Source organism: Urtica dioica, chromosome 8 (genome assembly GCF_054948205.1).
Source record: "Urtica dioica subsp. dioica isolate 48M chromosome 8, U.dioica_male_clone48M_v1_H2, whole genome shotgun sequence".
In the NCBI taxonomy this organism is placed as follows: Eukaryota; Viridiplantae; Streptophyta; class Magnoliopsida; order Rosales; family Urticaceae; genus Urtica; species Urtica dioica.
In genome coordinates, this window is record NC_142763.1 from 2486989 (window position 1) to 2507655 (window position 20667).

The following is a 20667-nucleotide window of genomic DNA, read 5'->3' on the forward strand; positions in this document are numbered from 1 at the left end:
AGTACCCAATTGGTTGAATTCCGTAAAAATATATATATATATATATATATATATATATTTAGTTTATTTATCATAAACACACATCAAATTATCTTAAATAAATAAAAAATCATTCTTCAAGAACAAATCGGATTTGGTCGGATTTTATCAAGGAGGTCGGAAATTGTCGAATTCAATCGGAGTGTCGGAGACCATCGGATTTGGTCGGGGACCATCGGAACTGGTCGGATTGGGTCGAAACTCATCGAATTTTTTTTTTTTTTTTTTTTATGAATATCATCGAATTCGGTCGGATCTGACATCCGATGGAATCCGATGATATTCATACAAAAATTTCAGGATTTTTACGAACCCCAAAACCTATTTTTCGTCCAAATTCCATTCAAATCAACCTGAAATCTCATGTAGGTCGGATTTTGATGAAGATGGTCGGATTTGGAGAGAGAAAGAGAGAGAAAGTGAGAGAGTTAGAGTGAAATGATGAAGTGTGAGAGAGTGGATATATTTGAACTGGGGTTATTTTTGTCCGAAATTGATACAAATATTCAATTTTAGATATTTATTAACTAGTGGATCTAATTGAGATATTTCCATTATTTTAGGGTTTAGCAAATAAAAATTCTCTTTCCAAATATTCATTTATTGCCAAATTGACGAGGTAATATTATCTGAAGTGTTTGATTTTGTTAAGAACATTTTTTTTTCTCAAGTGCGGCCTTCAATGGTTTACACCTACCGATAAACCCTGAAAAACAAAACAGTAGCGCCCACTTTATTTATCATATATACTAATTTTAGCAAATATAAAATAATAATACATAAAATTTCTAGAGGTTGAATTGTGTAATTAAGTTCATAAAACAATAGGCTCCTAGAACTAGGGGTGTACAAAAATTGACCGAAAATTGGTTAAACCGATAACCGAACCGATCCGGAACCGAAATTCAGTGCCACGTCATCAAACCAAAAATTCGGTGCAGTTAACCGAAACCGAATTTAAGAACCGGTTTGATTACCGGTTTTGAATATATAAAAATTCAATTATCAATTATTTAACCGATTTTTTTATATATAAAATGGATAACCAGTTTTGAAACCGGATAATCAGTTTTAAAATCGGATAACCGATTTGAACCGGATAACCGATTTAGATAATTGTAAGATCTTTAAATTCGGTCATCTAATTCTTAAATCGGTTAACCTATTTTTTCGGTTAACCGGTTTCATAACTGGTTAGCCAGTTTTAAAATGGTTATAAAAACTGGTTATTGGTTTTACAGAACTGGTTAACCGAATTTCGGTTTTGGAGCAATTCGGTTCGGTATTGATCCAAAATTTTTAAAATCGAAAATTCGGTTTCGGTTTTCAAATTGGTCCAAAACCGAATCGAGCCAAACCGATTTCACCCATACCTAGAACAAATGTTTGGTGATAGGAATTGGACAATTCTTTTTGGTGATAAACACTTGTTTTTTCGTGATAGTTTTATATGTGTATATTTTAAATTGATAAATATTTTTATGAGCTTATTTTATTATTATAGTGCATTTAAATTAATTAAGCTAGTTAGTAAAATGAGTAATTAGTCCTTATATTATGTAATTGTGTTTAATGTGCGACATATATATAAAATACATATTTAATTGTTCATTCCAATTAATGTATATAATATAAGGATTCAAAGAGAGAGAGAGAGAGAGTGTGTGTGTGTGCGAGACAGAGAGCGAGAAAGAGAGTTCGGGAGACAATTGGTTGAAGAGCAAGGATTCAACCACTGGAGTTTATTTAAGGTATGTCTCTCCTCGTTTTCCTTTTATTATCTTTTGAATTTCAGATATGAAAATCTATAATTTATTCGTGCGTTTGATTTGAAGATTCGATTCGTCTTTAGTTTGGGGGGTTTCGGCGAGCAAGTGGAAAAGAAATGATGGATTATCGTTGGAATTCTCAAGGTAAACAGATAATTCTGCTCAAGATTAAATTTAGGGGTTTTGTTTGATTTATGTTGGATTTTCTGGATATTTTTCATTATTGTGATTTTCCTTTTGATACCGTGTGCTTGGATTAAAAACTGAGTTCATAATGGTGGTTTTCGCTTTGCGTGTTTGATTTTTCGTTTTCTCTTTGAGTTTGAGAAGTTAGAGATGATTTTGATTTGAGAAGCTTTCCAGCCCATTTCTATCACAGTAGAGTCCGTTGAAAAATGTTTCTTTCTGGGATTGTCTTGCGAATTGAATTTCATAATAACGTCACTTAGCACCTTCAATGTTCATCAGTCTGGATGTGGCATAAGTTCTTTTTTTTTTTTTTTTTTTAATTTTGTCAATCAAATCAACTATCATATATGGCATTTTCTGTATTCTTACCATAAAATTGTCATATGTGTATACACGATATTCATGTATTAAATATATACACTTAGTGTTTTCTGTTTCCTTGTCGTCTGAGGTCCACTCCTCCATCGGTTTGGTTGCCGAGAGAATCTGCAAACATGGGAAAGAAATTTAAAAAACTTCAAGCTGAAGTTTACTTAATTGGTATTATCAGAAAGGAAATCAACAAATGTTGATTCTTGCTGTTTATTTCATGTATTTTGATGTCAGATATGTGAGCTAAAGACAGGTGCTAAATGTTGTTTTCGTAAATCTTGTTATTCTTTATCAGAGTTAAGATTAATTTGGTCTAACATGCTAAATTAGATGAGACACTCACCGAGAGGAATGGCTTCAAAAGATGGGAATTCAAAGAAGCTGAAGAAGAGCACCGAGTCGAAGAGAAGAGTTTTCTGCCGGAAGATCGTGTACGACGGCAGAGAATTCAAGATTGGAGACGGTGTATGTGCGGAGGAGAGAGGACGCGATCTCAGACGAAGAAGACACCGAGGTCGAGGATTGTAGGGGTTGCTTTAAGGCCGGGAAGGCGGTGATGATCGAGTGTGACGATTGTTTGAATGAATTCCATTTGAAGTGTCTCAAACCGCCTCTGAGGGTGGTTCCGGAAGGAGATTGGATTTGCGGATATTGCGAGGCTCGGAAAGCGGGTCAGAAAGTTGACTTTCCAGAGCCTCCTAAAGGGAAGAAACGTAGGAGGACGATGAGAGAGAAGCTTCTTTTGAGTGATCTATGGGCTGCTCGTATCGAAAGGTGATTTTCTTTTTCTTAGTTTATTTGAAATCTGTGCAAATCTAAGCCGATTTTAGTACTTGTTGTTAATGCGTGGTTGTGTTATTGTGTGTTCAGTTTGTGGACAGAGGTGGATGGTAATTACTGGTGTCGAGTTCGATGGTTTATGATCCCAGAAGAGATTGCTTCAGGAAGACAACCTCATAACCTGAGGAGAGAGCTTTATCGCACCAGTGAATCAGTGATTGTGCTGACATTGAGGTGAACGACAAAATCTTCGAATTGATTGATGTTCTGTTTGATAATGTTGGCATAGAGTTATGGTAGTTATGTTTTGAACTTCTAGTTTTATGAAGCGGAAACCTTTATTGTGATTCTTTGTGATTTACCTTTTGCATCATTGGTATATTTTTCTGTTGTTCTTTTCTTTCTTTCTAGATAAAGTAGCATCTTACATTTTTTTTCTTTCTTTCTTTTGTTTTGGTGAATTCTTGATTTATGTTAAAGCAGAATGTGCCAAGGCCACACAGACGAAGGGGACGATGTTTTCTTCTGTGAATATGAGTACCATGTGCATTGGCACAGTTTCAAACGTCTGGCTGAAATTGATGACGACAAAGAGGTGGGTTTTAAAAATTAGTAGCAGAATATTCCTTGGTATGAAGTGAAGTGGAGTTAGGCTTACCATTCAGTTGAATTTATAATATTTTTTTTCTTGTTCTTTACATTTTATAGGATGGTGAAGAAGCTGGCAAATAAGTAGAATCTGACAGTGACGACGATGATTGGAAAGCTGGAAAAGAGTCTGACAGCGATGATGAATTGTTCGATGAAGAGGAGGAGAGCCTTAAAAGTAGGCGAGCTAAATCATCTTCAGCGCACGTGTTGGCTGCTGTATGTCTGCTAATTTTGTACAATCACATATATATGGCATTAGTAGGAAGATTTCCAAAACTAACTAGTTGATATGTGTTTGTGTACAGAACTTAGGAAAAGGACACTTCTTTGGGCTTGAAAAAGTGGGGGCGAAGAAGATCCCAGAGCATGTAAGATGCCATAAGCAAACTGAAAAGAGAGCGAAAGCGACACTTCTTTTAGCATCAACGCCCTTCCTTGCAGGAATAAGTATGTTAAAGAGCACCTGTGTTTAGGTTCCCTTGAGATGTATCAATTTCTACTTTCTAATGTATGGCTGTTTTGTGTAGAGAAATGGAGGAGATAACTTCCTTTATAAAAGGTGCGATATGTGATGACCAATGCCTAGGTCGTTGCTTGTACATCCATGGTGTTCCGGGGACTGGCAAGGTGAAACTTTTTTTTTCTTCTTCTTGCATTCATTTAGTATGACTGAATTTTAACACACTATGTTTTCCCTTTTTCTCTGGAAACTGTAGACAATGAGTGTACTGGCTGTTATGAAGAATCTGAGGTCTGAAGTCCGGAAACATCAAACCATATAGTTTTGTAGATATTAATGGTTTGAAGTTGGCATCTCCTGAAAATATTTATAAGGTGAGATACACAATTACAAAATGGCATGTGGTTTATATTTAATTGTTTCTCTAATCTGACATGTTCCGATGGGTTATATATGAAGCATTAAGTGGGCACAGGGTTGGTTGGAGGATGGCCCTACATATGCTTACCGAGCAGTTTTCAGAAGGAAAGAAATTTGGCAAAGAGGATGACCGACCTTGCATTCTGCTTATCGACGAACTTGATCTTTTCGTGACCAGAAATCAGTCGGTAATTCAACACTCCTTTCTCTTCTGTTCTTTTCATTTACCGGTCTAAGGTAGTATCTGGTAACTTTTCCTGTGCGAGTTTCTTGATTAGTTATTTGTCATATGAATAACAGAATAGGCAATGAAAGCAGAAAAATTACTCCCTTACATTTTACTTTTGCAGGTTCTGTATAACATTCTTGACTGGCCAACTAAACCACATTCCAAGCTGATTGTGATCGGTACACATTTTGCTTCAGCTTCTTCTTGTCTATTAGAATATATCTGCTAGGATAATTTTTCATTCATGGAAAATGTATTATTTTAGGCATAGCAAATACAATGGACCTTCCAGAGAAGTTGCTTCATCGCATCTCAAGTCGGACGGGAATCCAAAGGCTCTGCTTCGGCCGCTATAAGTTTCAACAACTTCTAGAAATCATTTTGAGTCGGCTTAAAGGAATTGATGCGTTTGCGAAACAGGCGATCGAGTTTGCTTCAAGAAAGGTCAGTTGTGTCCTTTTATAATTACACCATGGCGGTCCATGCATCTATGAAAATGATGAGTTTTTCATCTACGATATTGTTTAACGCGCTCAAGTAAAATCCAGGTAGCGGCAATTTCAGGAGATGCTCGTCGTGCTCTTGAAATTTGTAGACGCGCAGCTGAAATCACAGATTATCGTCTGAAGACACTAAGCTCAAACCCCACCAACGCTTCAGAAGGTGCCAACTCATTATAATAGGCAGAATTGCTTCATCTTAGTTCAGCAGTTAATATTTCTCTCCATTAATTGCTTCGGTAGAAAATGCAACTTGTTACTTATAGAATCAAAATGTGTCAATTCCCAGGGAAAGCCCTTTTCAGCATGGCAGAAGTTGAAGCAGCTATTCAAGAAATGTTTCAGGCACCCCATATTCAAGTTAGTCACAACTGAACAACGAATGAAATTATCACTTGTTGCAGCTTACTTTCATTTGAATATTAGATGATATTTTGAAATGGGCGCGATAACTTTCGTTTTTGCATTGAGGAGTACAGAGGTTTTTACTTTTCACTGTTGCTTTAGTTTTGAATTGTTTGATTTCGGTCAATGTTTATTTGTGAAAGTAAATTGAATTTGGGCGCTTTTGCAGGTGATGAAAAGTTGTTCAAAATTTAGTAAAATTTTCTCGACTGCTATGGTGTATGAGCTATATCAAACGGGGATGGGTGAAACTACCTTTGAAAAGGTCAACCTTTCACTTTCTACCTAATAACACTGCATCTTCATTACTTTTCACTTCTGTATTTTGTTCATTCCCAAAATTAATAAGTAAATATATTTTTACAATTTCAGTTGGCAATGGCTGTCACACGTCTCTGTACAAACAACAGAGAAACATTTCCAGGGCACGATACACTCTTAAAACTTGGGGTAAGTTTGATGATGATAAGTTCTCGAAGAGAAGCTACAATGTATTTACGAAATATACGACCACTCTCTTTTTTATTTACGAAATATATTTACGAAATATACGACCACTCTCTTTTTTATTCTTTTCAATGTATGCCTATTTCAGATGAGTGTTTATGAACAGTGTATCTCAAATTCAGTCGTTTAGGCCAATTTTTATATATTTAATATATAAAAATATTTTGGCTGGTGTAAGCTCGGTGAATGCCGGATTATTCTATGCGGATCCGGGGAAAAGCTCAGGTTGCAAAAGTTGCAACTCAACTTCTCAATGTTTGTTCCTAAGTTCTACAACACCTCTTATATTTGAGATTTATGTTGCTTCAATAATGTTCCTTTTGTTTTTTTGCTTGATTGTAGTGATGATGTCGCATTTGCTCTGAAAGATAGTAAGGAGATACCTTGGTTGTCCAAGTATCTATGATATACAAGCTCAACCCAAAAAAAAAAAAAAAAAAAATTGCAAGGGAATATTATTCGAAAGGAAAGGGAAAAAAAATTGATTGTAGGTCAGAGAGATATATTCAATTTTGTTATTCATTATTCTTGTTTGTTGTTGTAAACTTGTAGAACAAACAGACTGTTCATTTTTTTCATTCGACGCTGTAATGCTCACATTATACAAACAAACAAAGAGAACTGTAATAGATTAGACTGAAACTAGCAGTATTAACCGCAAAGTAAACCAACAAATCCTCATACGATATCAAGACTGAAATTTAATTAAAAAAAGTATATAAGAGAAACAGTTATTCAATCATAGGTCTCAGTTTAAGAAATAACCACTGATTCACACACCAACAAAAAAAAAAAAAAAAACAGATCCAACAATTACTTATTTTATCTAAAAATAAACTAAACAATAAAAAAATCCAAGCAATAATGAATCCGAAAAGAGAATCCGGTTGCAACAAACAAACAGTAGTGAAGAACTAAGGATGATGAGCAGCGAAGAAGACCGGAGCTCCACCGCCATAATAAAGTCCGTTGGCAAGTGGGCAGTAATGAGGGGCTCCGGTAGAAGCACCGCAAGGGCAATATGGGTAGAAGTAGTAATAATAGTTCCCGTAGTAATATTCCACGTTCTGGTGGATGATCGGAATCGGCACGGCGGCGACGAACGTCGGCGCCGGTTCTTTCGGCGTAGCCCTGGTGACCTCGACTGGCTTGCCCTTTATTGTGTGGAAGCGGTATCGGAGCACCGCCGCAACGGCCTCGTCGGACTCGAAGCTGACGAAGCCGAATCCACGTGGCTTCTTGCTGACCTGGTCGGGGATGATGACATGGTCGGTGATGGTCCCGAACTTGGCGAAGTAATCGTGAAGCTCGTCCTCGGTGAGTCCCTCCGGCAAACCGCCCAAGAAGAGTTTCTTGCTCTGTGGAAGATCGCGATAGTTGACCTTCTTCTTCTTCTTCCTCTCCACCGATACTTCTACTTCTGCCCTCACCTCAGCCTAATAATAATAAAGATTTACATGTATTCGAAAAAGAAACGTTTATGTGATCGATCGATAGAATAAATTAATTACCGCATTAGAACTCTCGGCTAGTTCAGATAAGCCTAATAAAGACTTGAGTTTAGACTCGATCTCCATAACACGTTCGGAAACACACTTCATATTTTTCTAATATTTTTGGTTGATTTACGTGAATATACTAAGCAAGTTTATATAGACAAATTTCCCTACTCCTACTCCTTCTCCGACTAAGCATGTTTATATAGACAAATTTCCCTACTCCTACTCCTACTCCGACTCTTTAGAATTTCACTATTAGTAGGATTTCTAATTCGACACGCGCTTAGTTAAACAAATACCATACTTTGACATATATAACATATTATATCAAAATATATTACAATAATAGACGGTGTACACTGTCTAACAATTACAATTTTCTTATTAATATATATATATATATATATATGTATATATATATATATATATATATTATATTGGGGATTCTCCGTCGTCATCGACGAGTCGAGCCTCACCGGTGATGGCCTCCTCCGAGAGCCCCTTCCTTCTCTCCGGCACCAAAGTCCAGGACGGCTCTTGCAAGATGATGATCACCACCGTCGGGATGAGAACTCAGTGGGGAAAATTAATGGCGACTCTCAGCGAAGGCGGCGACGATGAAACATACACAGAGACAATTAATGGAGTTGAAGAGCACGGCGATTCCGATTGAGAGTAACGGCGTGGCGGTTGATGAGACAACGTTTGACATGGAGAGAGTGATTGACGATTTACTGCGGGTGGAAGTGAAAGAGCAACGCCTCACCAACTTGCTTCAATCTGCGCTGTGCATCGCTGCGATGCCTTTCATCAAAATGATTCCCACCTCGCTTCTATGGGCGGGCCTACTTTTCCCGCTGCTGATCATGCTGTTGGTTCCGCTGAGGCAGTACATTCTTTCTGTCCAAGTTTTTCAAAGGAGCCCATCGAAGCCCCCGCCATGTCCTTCAGCTTACCCACAGTAAAAAAAAAAAAAAAAAAAAAAAAAAAAAAAAAAAAAAAAAAAAAAAACCATTTTACTTTCACAAACTGTTTGTTTATTATATTATGGGTATTCATTTGTGTGTGCGTAAACAATGCAGCAAGAGGGGGACATAAGCAGATGGGCTTCGTTTGCGGACGATGGAGAGATTCTTGACGGCATTATGACCCGAGGTCGGGGCGAGATCAGGCGCATGTGCAGCCTCAAGCTTTCGGTCTCGATCTCATTCAAGGACTCCGAGAAGGTGTATAGCCCAAGAACCGCCGCGGAAGCAAAACAGTCGTCCAATCTGCGAGTGGAGCTGAGTCCCCGGTTCGCTCACGGCGGAAGAGGCCCATTCAGCCCAAGAACCGCAGAAGCAAGACCGTCAAATCTAGGAAAGACGGGTTAACAAGACACACACACACACACACACACACATTGTTCTTCTTTATTGATTTTGTAAAGATGCATTGATTTTGAATAGTATTATCGATATGATATATGGGTATACAAGCAAAGCAAGGCAATAATAAGAATAAGAATATATAGTTTAGCAACCGGAGAGGGAGGTGTCGATGAGGGAGAGGGGCTGGCCGTCCTGCAAGCAGGTGACGGGGGGATGGTGAGGGTCTGCTGGGCTCCCGATGCTGATCCCGTGGCTGGGCCAGCACGTCACCCCTCTGATGTCCATGTCCCGGCACCCCGTCCCGATGCTGAAGAGGATTCTTGACGACCTCAAGATCAAGTCCCGAGGACCTATCAAATTTCTATGCGACAATCAAGCCATCCTCGCCAATGCTAAAAATCCACTTCATCACGATGGAACCAAGCATATCAAGATTGACCGTTACTTCATCAGTGAGAAGATAGAGTCGAAGATCATCAAAATGGAGTACATTTCAACGCGTCATCAACTCTCAGATATCCTCACCAAACCTCTTCCTCGAGCTAGTTTTTCCGAGCTGTGTAGCAAGTTTGAGCTTCTCAACATCTACCATCAAGCTTGAGAGAGAGTTTTTCCGATTCTAATCTCTAATTTTCTTCTAGAATTTCACTATTAGTAGGATTTCTAATTTACACGCGCTTAATTAAACAAATACCCTACTTTGACATATATAACATATTATATCAAAATATATTACAATAATAGACGGTGTACACTGAATATTTTCTAAGTTAAATTGTTTATAACAATTTCAATTTCTTATTCATATATATATATATATATATATACATATACATATATATATATATATATATATAATAGTAATAATATGACGAAACGTTTCGATTCTAAAATTTATCTCTGCTTTTAGGGTGTGTAAATATATATTCTAAAATAGTTTCTTATAAAACATTTCATGTTAAACTATTTTCTTAATAAATGAAACTTTGACTATTTTTAAAAAACAGAGTGAGCTATTGAACTATTGTGCTAATTGCCCTTATTTCAAGAGTATATCCAAACTAGTATTATTAACTAAAAAGCAAACCAAAGGTTCAATATTTCACAACAGATTTTGAAATGTAAGCACATATAGAGCATATAACAGATTTTAAAATCTGATTAACAATTATTAAAATTTTGGTTAACATTTATTGAAATTTGGTCAGCAATTATTGAAATTTGGTGAACAATATTAAAGACAAAATAGACACTTCAAAAATTAAAACAATTGATTATGAAAAATAAAATATTCAACGGCTAATATTAATTTTTTTATTTATTTATGAAAAACGGTTATTGAATGCTTATTTCCACTTATAAAATTGTATGTGGATGATGGACACCCATTTGCTTTGTTATTGGAGCTTAATTGTTTGTTTTTCTATCAACTAACGAGAGTAACTCAAAAGTGCCGAGTACGTGCTCATATACAAGAGCGGACCCAGGTGCAAGGGTCAAGAGGTCTGGGCGCCACCCAAACCGATATTTTTTAGCATAATTTTTTTTTTCGACCTAAATTAATTTCCAAAATCTGGATCCGCCACTGCTCATATATGCTATCATCTTCCGTTTCCAAAAAACTGGCACACTACACGATTGATCTTTATTTTCTTCATTTGATTTGTATATTTTCAAAAAGTCGTTTGTATGATATCTGTAATCACAATTTTGTTTTTTTGTTTTTTTTATTCTTACTCATTTTCTAAAAGACGCAAAAAAAAAAAAAAAAAAAAAAAAACCCCTTGTAATTTGCATGGTTAAAAGTTGTAAAATGCAAAAAAATAGTCTAAACATGTAATATATATTACTCGAAATCAAAACAGAAACTGAAGTTTTCGAGTAATAAATGAAATCATGTTTCTAACTACCAACCTCATCAATCTGATATAAAATTGTCACATTTCAGGACTAAGCATATGTACACTGGTTTAAATATTATTTGGTTAATGCTGTGAAGAACAGTGTCGTCTAGGCTTGCTGCGAAAACGACGACGTTCTCATCCACATCGGACGGCCTAAAATAGCTCTCCCATGAACAGCAAGGTAAGCCGAGTTCAACCTAGCAGTGGACCCACCAAGTTAGCTTACACAATCACCAAAAACATATCGCAGACTGAGTGAAAACGGAAACACACAAAATAAAATTAAATGCTATTTTACGCAAACAGTCCCTGAACTATTATGGAAGTGGCATTTCGGTCTCTAAGCTATTTTTGGAGCAAAACAGTCCTCAAAGTATTGATTTTGCATCATTTAGTCCTGTGCGTAAAATTAAAAAATCAAAACCTAAATAACTTTAAAAATATTTATTATATAAAAAAACGAAAAAGCCAAAGCATAATTTGTGAGGGATTAGAATATATACTTATCTACATCAGGTGTAGCCAATGGATCATCTGATTCTTCTGTGTCTTCAACTATAGGGACTGCTGCCAAATCTTGAACACCTTCCAGCTGAAACAAACGGATGAGTTCGACATGGAATCTGAAGAAAAGTGGCGGCTCCGTAGGCATACATAGATGGGTCTTGAGTAGCAGCACAAGAAGCAGCATCGTAGCCTTGGCCGTACCCGTAATACGCGCTCCATTGATTTGGATCCACTTGCTGACTCCAGATTTGAAGCCGTATCCTATGAAAAATCCGGTAACATTTTTAGTTTATAAGAAGATATATACATTAGTTTATAATTCGATTGCAAACCAGCTGATACTCCGATGAATGGATCCCAATGTGAAGCTAGTAACTCACACAACCGAGGTCACCACCGACAAAGAAAATTTTCAGTAGATTCATGAGTGATCTCTCGAAAACCCACATGGAAGCAATCATGCGAATTCTCTAATACTTTAAATCTGCTCAAGGAAGAAGTCTCTCATTCAAGAAAAGAAGCAGTTGTATCAAAATTTTCAGTGATGCAGATTGGGCAAGGTATGTCCCAGATCGAATATCGACATCAAGCATATGCACTTATGTATGGGAGAATCTCGTCACGTGGCGTAGCAAGAAACAATCTGTAGTCTCGCGAAGTAGTGCTGAAACCGAACTCAGATCATTAGCTAATGGAGTGTGTGAAGGCATATGGTTGAAGATGATTCTTGACGACCTTAAGATCAAGTTCGAATGACTTATCAAGTTTCTATGCGACAATCAAGCCGTCCTCAGCATTGCTAAAAATCTAATTTATCACGACAGAATCAAGCATATGGAGATTAACCGTCACTTCATCAGTGAGAAGATAGAGTCGAAGATCATCGAAATGAAGTACATTCCAAACCGGACTAATTTGTTTCAATTGATCCCATGATTTTGTGCCACAACTACTAAAAATGCGCCATTCGAACTCAAAAGTGAAGTACTGCATGGAAATAAGACAGATATGTATTAAAAAAGACTCTATGAAACAGGGAAATGTATATGAAAACAGCTCAAAAGCGTTCTTTATCGTTCATACCCTTTTATATTCATAAGGGTGATGTGAAAGGGTTTACAATGAACCAATTAGAAAATTACAATAAACATTTACAAAAGGAATGAGTTATAAATTAGTTGTCGCTGTCCTTGTGTGGTCTAGGAAAAGTGTCCTTGCTGAATTGTTCACCAAGTAATGGTAACATGACATTATAGGGAATGCCGCATTAGGGTGAGAAGCAATGATGTCACTTTATCAACATACGACATCTTGTGGTAAATTGTCGTCTGATGATGTCTTAACATGTATAAGCCTCTAAATTTATAAAGCAAGTAGTTGTTACTCTAAAAACTATTATTGAAAAATGTTACAACTGTGATTGTGATACCCTCTCCAGCTCGGTTTTTAGCCCCATTTTTATTAGATACAAAAAATTGGCTACGTAAGTCACCTAAACTATAGGAATTGTAAATTAGCCAACATTTGGTAAATACTTTATAAATAGCCAACTTGCATACGTGGCAGCCTATTAACTACTTTTTTTACATGTTTGGCTGGATTAAATAAGTCTTTTACTAATCTGTTAATAAGTTAACTTGGCTATTTACAAGAAATTAACGAAATGTGGGCTATATATCAATTCACTATAACCGGTGTGGCTATATAACTTAATATTATACAAGTCGAGTCGTCAACAATAATGGGTTTTGCAAATTTAATACGTAACTTTGTTTCTATTTTCAAATGTTAAAATCTTCTCTAGTACAAGATAAAAAATCTAAGCATGCAATACAAAAATTTAATTATTCATACAAAGTACTCTAAACTATACATTATTGATACTGAAATAGCATGTATAAAAAAGGTGATCCTTAATCAACTATAGTTTGTGTACTTTTTACACCCTTTGTATACAAAAAAAAAAAAAAAAAAAAGATACTAAATAATAACTATAAATATAATCTTATAACAATTAAACTTGACGTTTAATAAAGCCAAGAAAACGTAGACAAATCTCATTTTTTTTACAGCAAAGGATCTATTTAAATATTGTTTTAATTATGTGTGTGTGTGTAAAATAAGGTTCTCTTCACGATGCTTATCTCTATTGTAAACTATCGAAATAGAGTTCACAATTATTTTTTCATATTTTTGTACAATCTATGCAAGTTTGAACTTTCCTTCGTGGTGGGGTTTATCCATGGCCAATAATTGGTATTATTTACATGCCTATTGCCTTGACAAATCTGGCATGATTTTTCGTTCTTACTTCCTTAACGAGACAAGTACTTGATTTTGTCCTTTTGGTCGGAGAATAGTTAAAGGTCTTTTTCAAAATTGCCATATTTTTAATCCGAATATGCGTAGAATATGAAGCAACACGCCATATAAGCGAAAGCTGTTCGCAAAACCTTATCTTTATATCCCGACATTTAATACGTGTCTAACAAAGGTTAAGTCTGAAAACCAAACCAGTAATTCAGCCAATCAAATAGGGGACTATATATTTCAGATTTTTAAAAAGTCTCACGTTGTTTTTTGAGATATCACTTACTATATTAGTCTTCTAATTATATTAGATCAATAATCAATGTGTATTGTGGCTAAAATAGTCTTCTAATTTTTTTAACTGTGAGGCAATTCATTTGAAAAAAGAAATTAAGGTGAATTTTTTTAAACAATTTCTAAAACATAACAAAACAACGCAAAGATGCACTTTTATTCACAGCAAATGAAATTTATTATGTTGAAGTGTTGAACTGTTATTTTTTCGTGTTATCTCTCACTTTATTTTGCCGAAAATAAATAAACACGTAATATAATGATTCATAATCCAAATTTCCAACAAAGGAAAAAAAATAAAAAACCAAAAATAAATTAGAAAATAACGTGATTCGAATTCGATCACATCACACACCGGACCTTTGTGGAACCTTTGAAATCACCATCCCGCCACCTCCCCTGACGGCGGCCACCGGAGGCGGAAAAGTCTGCGGCAGCGGAGGCGGCGGCGGTGCCGGCACCGGCGGAACCACCACCACCCCTCCCGGCGTGGCGTAGTACACGTGTCTCGGCGTCGTCGTCCTTCCGTCGTACCCCACCGGACCGTACGGAGCAGCGTCCGTGGCGGTCACCGCGAAGCCGCCGCTCGCCGCCGTCTTCGCCAGCTGAGGCGGAAGAATGAACGGCGGTGCCGAGGCGGCGGAGTAAACCGGAAGCGGCGGTGGCGCCGGGATCACCGACCGTGGAGCCGCCGAGACCGTCGGCCGCGATGGTATTACGCTGTACACCGGTCTCTCCTTGACCTCGGCGGCGGTGCCACGTGGCAGCATCGCGTGGCTCATCGCCGGCGGGGCCAGCTGGCGCTGGAGCGCCGCCGTGGATGTTGGGATTACATATAACGGGCGATGATCTCCGGTGGCCGGCGTTGTCACGGCCACTGGGAAGCCTCCGGTGGTGATTGTCCTCTCCGGCCAGTAACCGGCTGAGCATAGGTGGGAGACAAAAAAATAATTTAAAAACTTGGAAGTATTTTTTTCAAGAAAATAATTCATTACAATGCCCTAAAAAAATTTAGTATGATCTTTAATTGTAACTTTTTTTTTTTTTTTTTTCTTTTACCGTCACTTGATTTGGATGTTGGGATGTTAGGATATACCCCTGCCCTGAGAGGTAGCCAGAAAATGTGTTCACCTGAGCCTAATATTCAGTATAAATTTAATAACCTTATATATTAGATAACTATTTTAATTATCTATGCAAAAAAAAAAAAAAAAAAAACTTAAAATAATATATATTGGTAAGCAAAACACACAATCAATTTTTACAAAACTAAACATTAAATTTCATTTTCTGCATGTATTTATCCACGTGATACTTGAAATATGTTTTAATTGTATAGTTTTTTGTTTTTATTTTTGTAGTGTGCACACTTGACTTGCGTTATTTTTTCTTTGGAAATTTATAATAGTTGCTAAGACTTATAAAAAATAAAAAAAAAATTGAGATCTTGGTTGCTATATTAGCCCCTACCTCTTATCAAATATTGTAGAGAGGTTAGTTCTAATTTTATTGGATAGATAAAATATGAAGACACTTAAAATAAATAAAGGATTGATAAATAAATGAAAAAAATCGCCAAGTATTCATTTTATCACGTAACGATTATGAATAAATAAATGAAAATAATTGAGGGGGTCTTAGTTACCACGTGTATCCGCTCCTGTGGCTGAGGCCGGAATCTGGACCGGGATCTTATTAATCCCGGCGGCGCAGTATTGATCTCCGGGATATATCACACCGCGGCTGACCTCCGGCGGCGCGTGGATAGAGTGTTGAGCCGGAGGAGCCGACGGAGTAGTGACGTATTTCTCGAGTCCGAACAAGAAATCAACGGCGTTCGGAGTCTTTGCAGCGGAGTCCGGAAGAATCGGACCGAAGTTGAGAGCCTCGACGAAGCCGTCTCTATCGGCGGTGAATCCCGGAGTACGGAAACCGTACGCCGGGAAGAGGAAGATCCTCATTCTGGTGGGCCTGGCTCCGGCGGCGGCGGAGCGGGAGAGGCGATCGTACTCCGACATCATGAGATCCAGGTCGTCGTCGTTGGTGACGGAGATTAGCGCGTCGAGGTCCTCGCCGGGGAGCTGGTACTTGAACGACACGTCATCTCCGCCGAATAGGGCGGAGAGCTTGGCGATCATGGCTGAGAGCTTGATTGATCGATCGACGGCGAGGATTTTGGTCTCGCCGCCGACGTAGCATAGCAAGTTATCGTGTGGTCGAGGTAGGATTTTTCCGCCGTAGCTGCACATGAACTTCGCGCGGGAGTTCTGGTTCTCCGACCACGGCGGCGCTGGAACGCTGTCGAATTCGATCTCTCTCGACCGCGGCGGCGATGAGTCGCCGGAGTCGGTGTATGATCCGTACGAGTAATTCTCCATTGTCTGTGGGTCTATTTCTCTCTCTTAGGGTTAGGTTTTGAAGAAGAAGAAGAGAAATGGTGTTCTTTTCTTTCTAAGTCATCGTTTTTCTTTTCTTTTGGTAAGAAGGTCGGTCTGTTTGTTTGGTTTGAGTCTGTGTTTTGTATTATTATATATAATAGAGTGATTGATGTTTGGGAACACGTGGCAGCTTGGGATGGGGTTAGTATTATTTTGTGGTGACGTGGGAGATATGCGTGGTGGGGGCCACTGAGGAGATAAGAGGGTGATGTACGTTGTTGTTTTGACTTCGAGTCAAAAAGTGGGATTTGACTCTAGTTCTAGTTTCTTGGATATGTTAGCTTTAGTTTTGGACTTTTTTTTTTTTTATACTTCAAATGGATTATTGAAAAATAATTCGTTAAAATAGAATAGGTTAATAGTGTAAAGATTCAAATAATTTAGCTGATCATACTTTTTTTAATATAGAAATTTGTAGCATGATATCAAGGATTCGAAAGCTGTGTTATATATGACACAAGGTCTTAATTGCAGATTCGCAACATAAGTCCGGGACTGGGATCCGTGTACTTGCTACTTATCGAAATTTTAAAGAAAGATATATTTATTACGTATTGAATAATGAATAGACTATTAGACAAAGATATCCTATATTTATTTATTAAAGAGACTTGTGTGATTGATTCTTGTTGCCGAGTGAGTACACGTGAAATAACTCCATGCAAACCATAGATCACCGCTGTATTGCTGATATCCTAAGGTGGCAACAGCTATATATGTATGGTCTTTAATTTATATTTTTGTTATGATTTATTAGTTAATTCAATGTACTTATGAAATGAACCCTGCAGAAAAAAATACTAATTATTTGTACAATAGCGTATATATATATATATATATATATATATATATATATATATATATCTCAATTATCGCATATACAATTTTTGCAAAATTTACGGCCAAATAGCTTGTTTAAACAACTTGGTATTCCAACATAAATTTAAGGAATATTCGTGAGACACCATATATGTGTCGATGTATTGAAGCTCTCAAAAGTTCATAGTCCATGCTGATTTTAAGCGATCCTATTTTTACAAAGAAGGATAATAAGGTATGATACATCTAAAGTGTGATTTTTCAATCATAGGCTTTCCTGTGGCCGTGGATTTCCATTTGTGGACGCTGAGTATGATTGAACTATTCATATATCATCGTCATAGTCCATGCTGATTAGTTGTATTTTTTTCTAAAGTAGGAAGGGACAAAAATTAATTGAAAATAAAAATATTTTAATATGTATCTAGTCTAGTAAACTAATTCCGTTATAATATTTCGTCCATGTGCAACGTATTTTCTCATACAAATATTAAATATTTGGACCAGCTTTCATTATTCTAAATGTCTGAAATCATGGTGCCATGAGATCAGTGGTTGTTCACATCTTATAATAATTGTTTCTGTTCGTTTGTTTTCATAGCCACAAATGATAATTAACTGTTTTGAATTAAGAAACATATATAAGCTGTTTCGAACTGAAATTAAGTTCCCAAAATATGCGAAATTCTACCAGTTTTGTCGACGACCCATACCTCACATCAGCTAAAAATAATATTGACAGCAATATCAATGTCCGGAGAGAAAACTGTTTGCTGAAACCATTTTTATTTGTTTTTATAGCTATAGATCTTGGCGCGCAATTGGGTGACCTATATGGACCCTTCGAAGGTGTTGAAGGTTTAGGACCAACACAAAACCACTCTGAGCCCATCATATAAAAAAGGTGGGTCGGACTCGGATTTATAAATTAGGGCCCACGATATCCCACCTCGGAGATGTCAAGAAATTATCCGACTTTAGGGAAGGGCCGAGTGACACTACAAAAGTTATTACAAAATTTGCATGAAAGATTATTTCGTGATAAAATATTTGTTGTCACGCAAAGATGTTTATGGCAAAAGATGTTTGGAAAGCAAGATCAATATTTCGGATTTTTGGGATAGCGTGACAAAAATTTGACGTCCGAAGTCAATTACGTAGGCGGGTACTAACGGTTTTGATGCAAAAGATCACGGTGCAACTAATTTTGCGCGACAAAATATGGACAAGTTTTCTGTTGCGCACAAATTTTGCACGAAATAGCATGTTCAAGCTTTTCTTAGTTTCTTCTCAGATCATTAATTTTTACACGTTATGTTTTGACCTCAATTGTATACATGCTTCGGGGTGGTAATTTATTGTTAAAATCCGCTTGATCCTATCGTGCATCCTACTTGATCCGCACTATATCAATTCAGGCTAGCTTACACGACTTGTTGCCGAGCAACACTTCACCATCGTGGCTTTCTCGTAGCTCTCAAAGCAACTATCATTATGTGTATGTCATATGAAACTAGCATCCTGAGTCTATGGTCCAACATTTTTGGAACTGAATGGTGGAGACTACGAGAAAATCCACTTCTCGTATTTGTCATCAACTTCGTAAACAATTATTGCTTCTTAGTCCCTTCTCTCGGTCGCTCCGCCTTCTTGATTAGGAAAATTTATCACCATGTATATGTATATAGTACCTCATGACAATGCTAACTCATGATGATGAACTTCTTCGAATTTCGACTCCAACCTTGACTTTTCCTTTCTTTTTAGTTCTCTCTCGTGAGATCTACCGTGAGCCATGACTTTTGGACGAAAGACTAAATACACACGTACTTGACGTAGGACATGGACTTTTTCCTATCTTCTTGCATGTTAAGTCCAAGACGATCATGTTTCCATGCATGTGATTTGGTGATCTTATACAAAGATATAATATTCTTGTCACGTAAATTAATAGCATATAGCAGTTGGAGTAGTATTCAATCATTTAATGTTATATAACATTATCGCCCATTAACCACTTATAGCTAGATAAAATAATCATGAAATAACATGCATCATATATGCTATCTCTCTCAACCATATATAATCTTACCAATCATCGACAGGTTTCTTATTTCTTTACCTAATTTAGCTGTATTTAAATCTGACTGTGAAGTTGCGACAACAATATTAGTTGTTCTGATTACTTCTAATTGTTTTTTTTTTAAATTTAAATATGGGAATTTTCATTAATCTATTTATTTTACAATACTTAAATTAAGTGCATTTCATATAGAGATAGAGTACAATAATAATTGAGCTTATTCATCTGTGGCCATTTATAGTAACTTCGATTATTGATAGGTTGCATGAGAATATCTTGTGATGGAACTGGGAATAGGGACTCATATATCCAATCGATAATGGGTTAATAAAGTAGGTCCTGAGTCTTAGAGAACATTAGTTGGTGATTCATAATGATATGACGTGTTTCAAACCGGAAAGTATATGAAATGAGAAAATTCATGGATTAGACTTTATGGTTTACCTCTTTTTTTTTTTTTTTTTTTTTTTTTTTAAGGCAGCTGCAGTGGGGATTGAACCCACGACCTCCACACAGGAGGTGGTGTGGAATTACCACTAGGCTATCCTAGGTACCACTCTTTATGGTTTACCTAATTCAGAATTAAACTCTCTTTCATAAAAAATTCAAAACAAGACATATGTTAACATTTTAGAGGAAAATACCCCTCACTTCAAATTTCATGTAATTTTTGGAAGCCGTTAGTTTTCATTGTTTAATTTGTTGCCTATCTATTATTTCTCTGCTCCATACATTAATATTTTAGTCAAAATTACTCATTTTGAATTGATGAATAAATTTTTTCCAAAATTTCCCATTAATACTCAAATTAATGGCAACACAATTAGTTGAAAAATTCTGAGGTCTATCTATGGTCCATACATTATGTCAAGCAGAATTTTTCAAAAAAAAAAATAAAAAATCACTGTCAAGCAGATGGACTTAACAATCTTAGCCCAAGTTATTTTCTCAAACTGGGCTTGAAAGCTGAAACAAAGCTCGATCCATTAAACATTTTCGTGTTCAAAAGTTATATTTTTCTTGTAAATTGTATGTTATAGTGGTTTTCTGAAACTAATAGCAACAAATAGCGTATTATAAGTTTTTGTCGTGGGAATAGTATTTTTCATGCTATAAATAATC

The 20667-nt window shown here is 36.7% G+C and overlaps 1 protein-coding gene, 1 non-coding gene and 1 pseudogene across 3 annotated transcripts; 2 read left to right on the top strand and 1 right to left on the bottom strand.

Moving 5' to 3' along the window:
• The first annotated feature begins 1682 nt into the window (after positions 1–1682).
• LOC149387201 (origin of replication complex subunit 1-like) lies at positions 1683–7235 on the top strand (annotated as a pseudogene). Its single transcript, XR_016300853.1, has 16 exons — positions 1683–1790; positions 1875–1952; positions 2700–3143; positions 3240–3383; positions 3633–3744; positions 3858–4016; positions 4106–4247; positions 4328–4427; positions 4517–4868; positions 5031–5088; positions 5175–5353; positions 5458–5572; positions 5699–5769; positions 5984–6079; positions 6187–6264; positions 6410–7235. The product of XR_016300853.1 is annotated as an origin of replication complex subunit 1-like (transcript).
• Positions 3652–3729, top strand: LOC149387202 (small nucleolar RNA snoR28). The gene has a single exon (XR_016301131.1). It is a non-coding gene; the product is annotated as a small nucleolar RNA snoR28 (small nucleolar RNA).
• Positions 7236–14369: 7134 nt separating the features above from the next.
• LOC149387203 (uncharacterized) lies at positions 14370–16723 on the bottom strand. The gene is made up of 2 exons (XM_089623734.1): positions 15851–16723; positions 14370–15127 (listed from the first exon to the last, which is right to left on the bottom strand). The coding sequence occupies exons 1-2, from the start codon at positions 16581–16583 to the stop codon at positions 14553–14555; spliced, it is 1308 nt and encodes a 435-aa protein (XP_089479860.1). The 5' UTR covers positions 16584–16723; the 3' UTR covers positions 14370–14552.
• Positions 16724–20667: the final 3944 nt, after the last annotated feature.

Excerpts from the sequence above, each read along its gene's own strand:
- LOC149387203 (XM_089623734.1), bottom strand. The coding sequence starts at position 16,583 with ATGGAGAATTACTCGTACGGATCATACACCGACTCCGGCGACTCATCG. Across the intron at positions 15,128-15,850 it reads CACAGGAGCGGATACACGTG|CCGGTTACTGGCCGGAGAGG; the intron begins GTAACTAAGACC and ends ACCTATGCTCAG.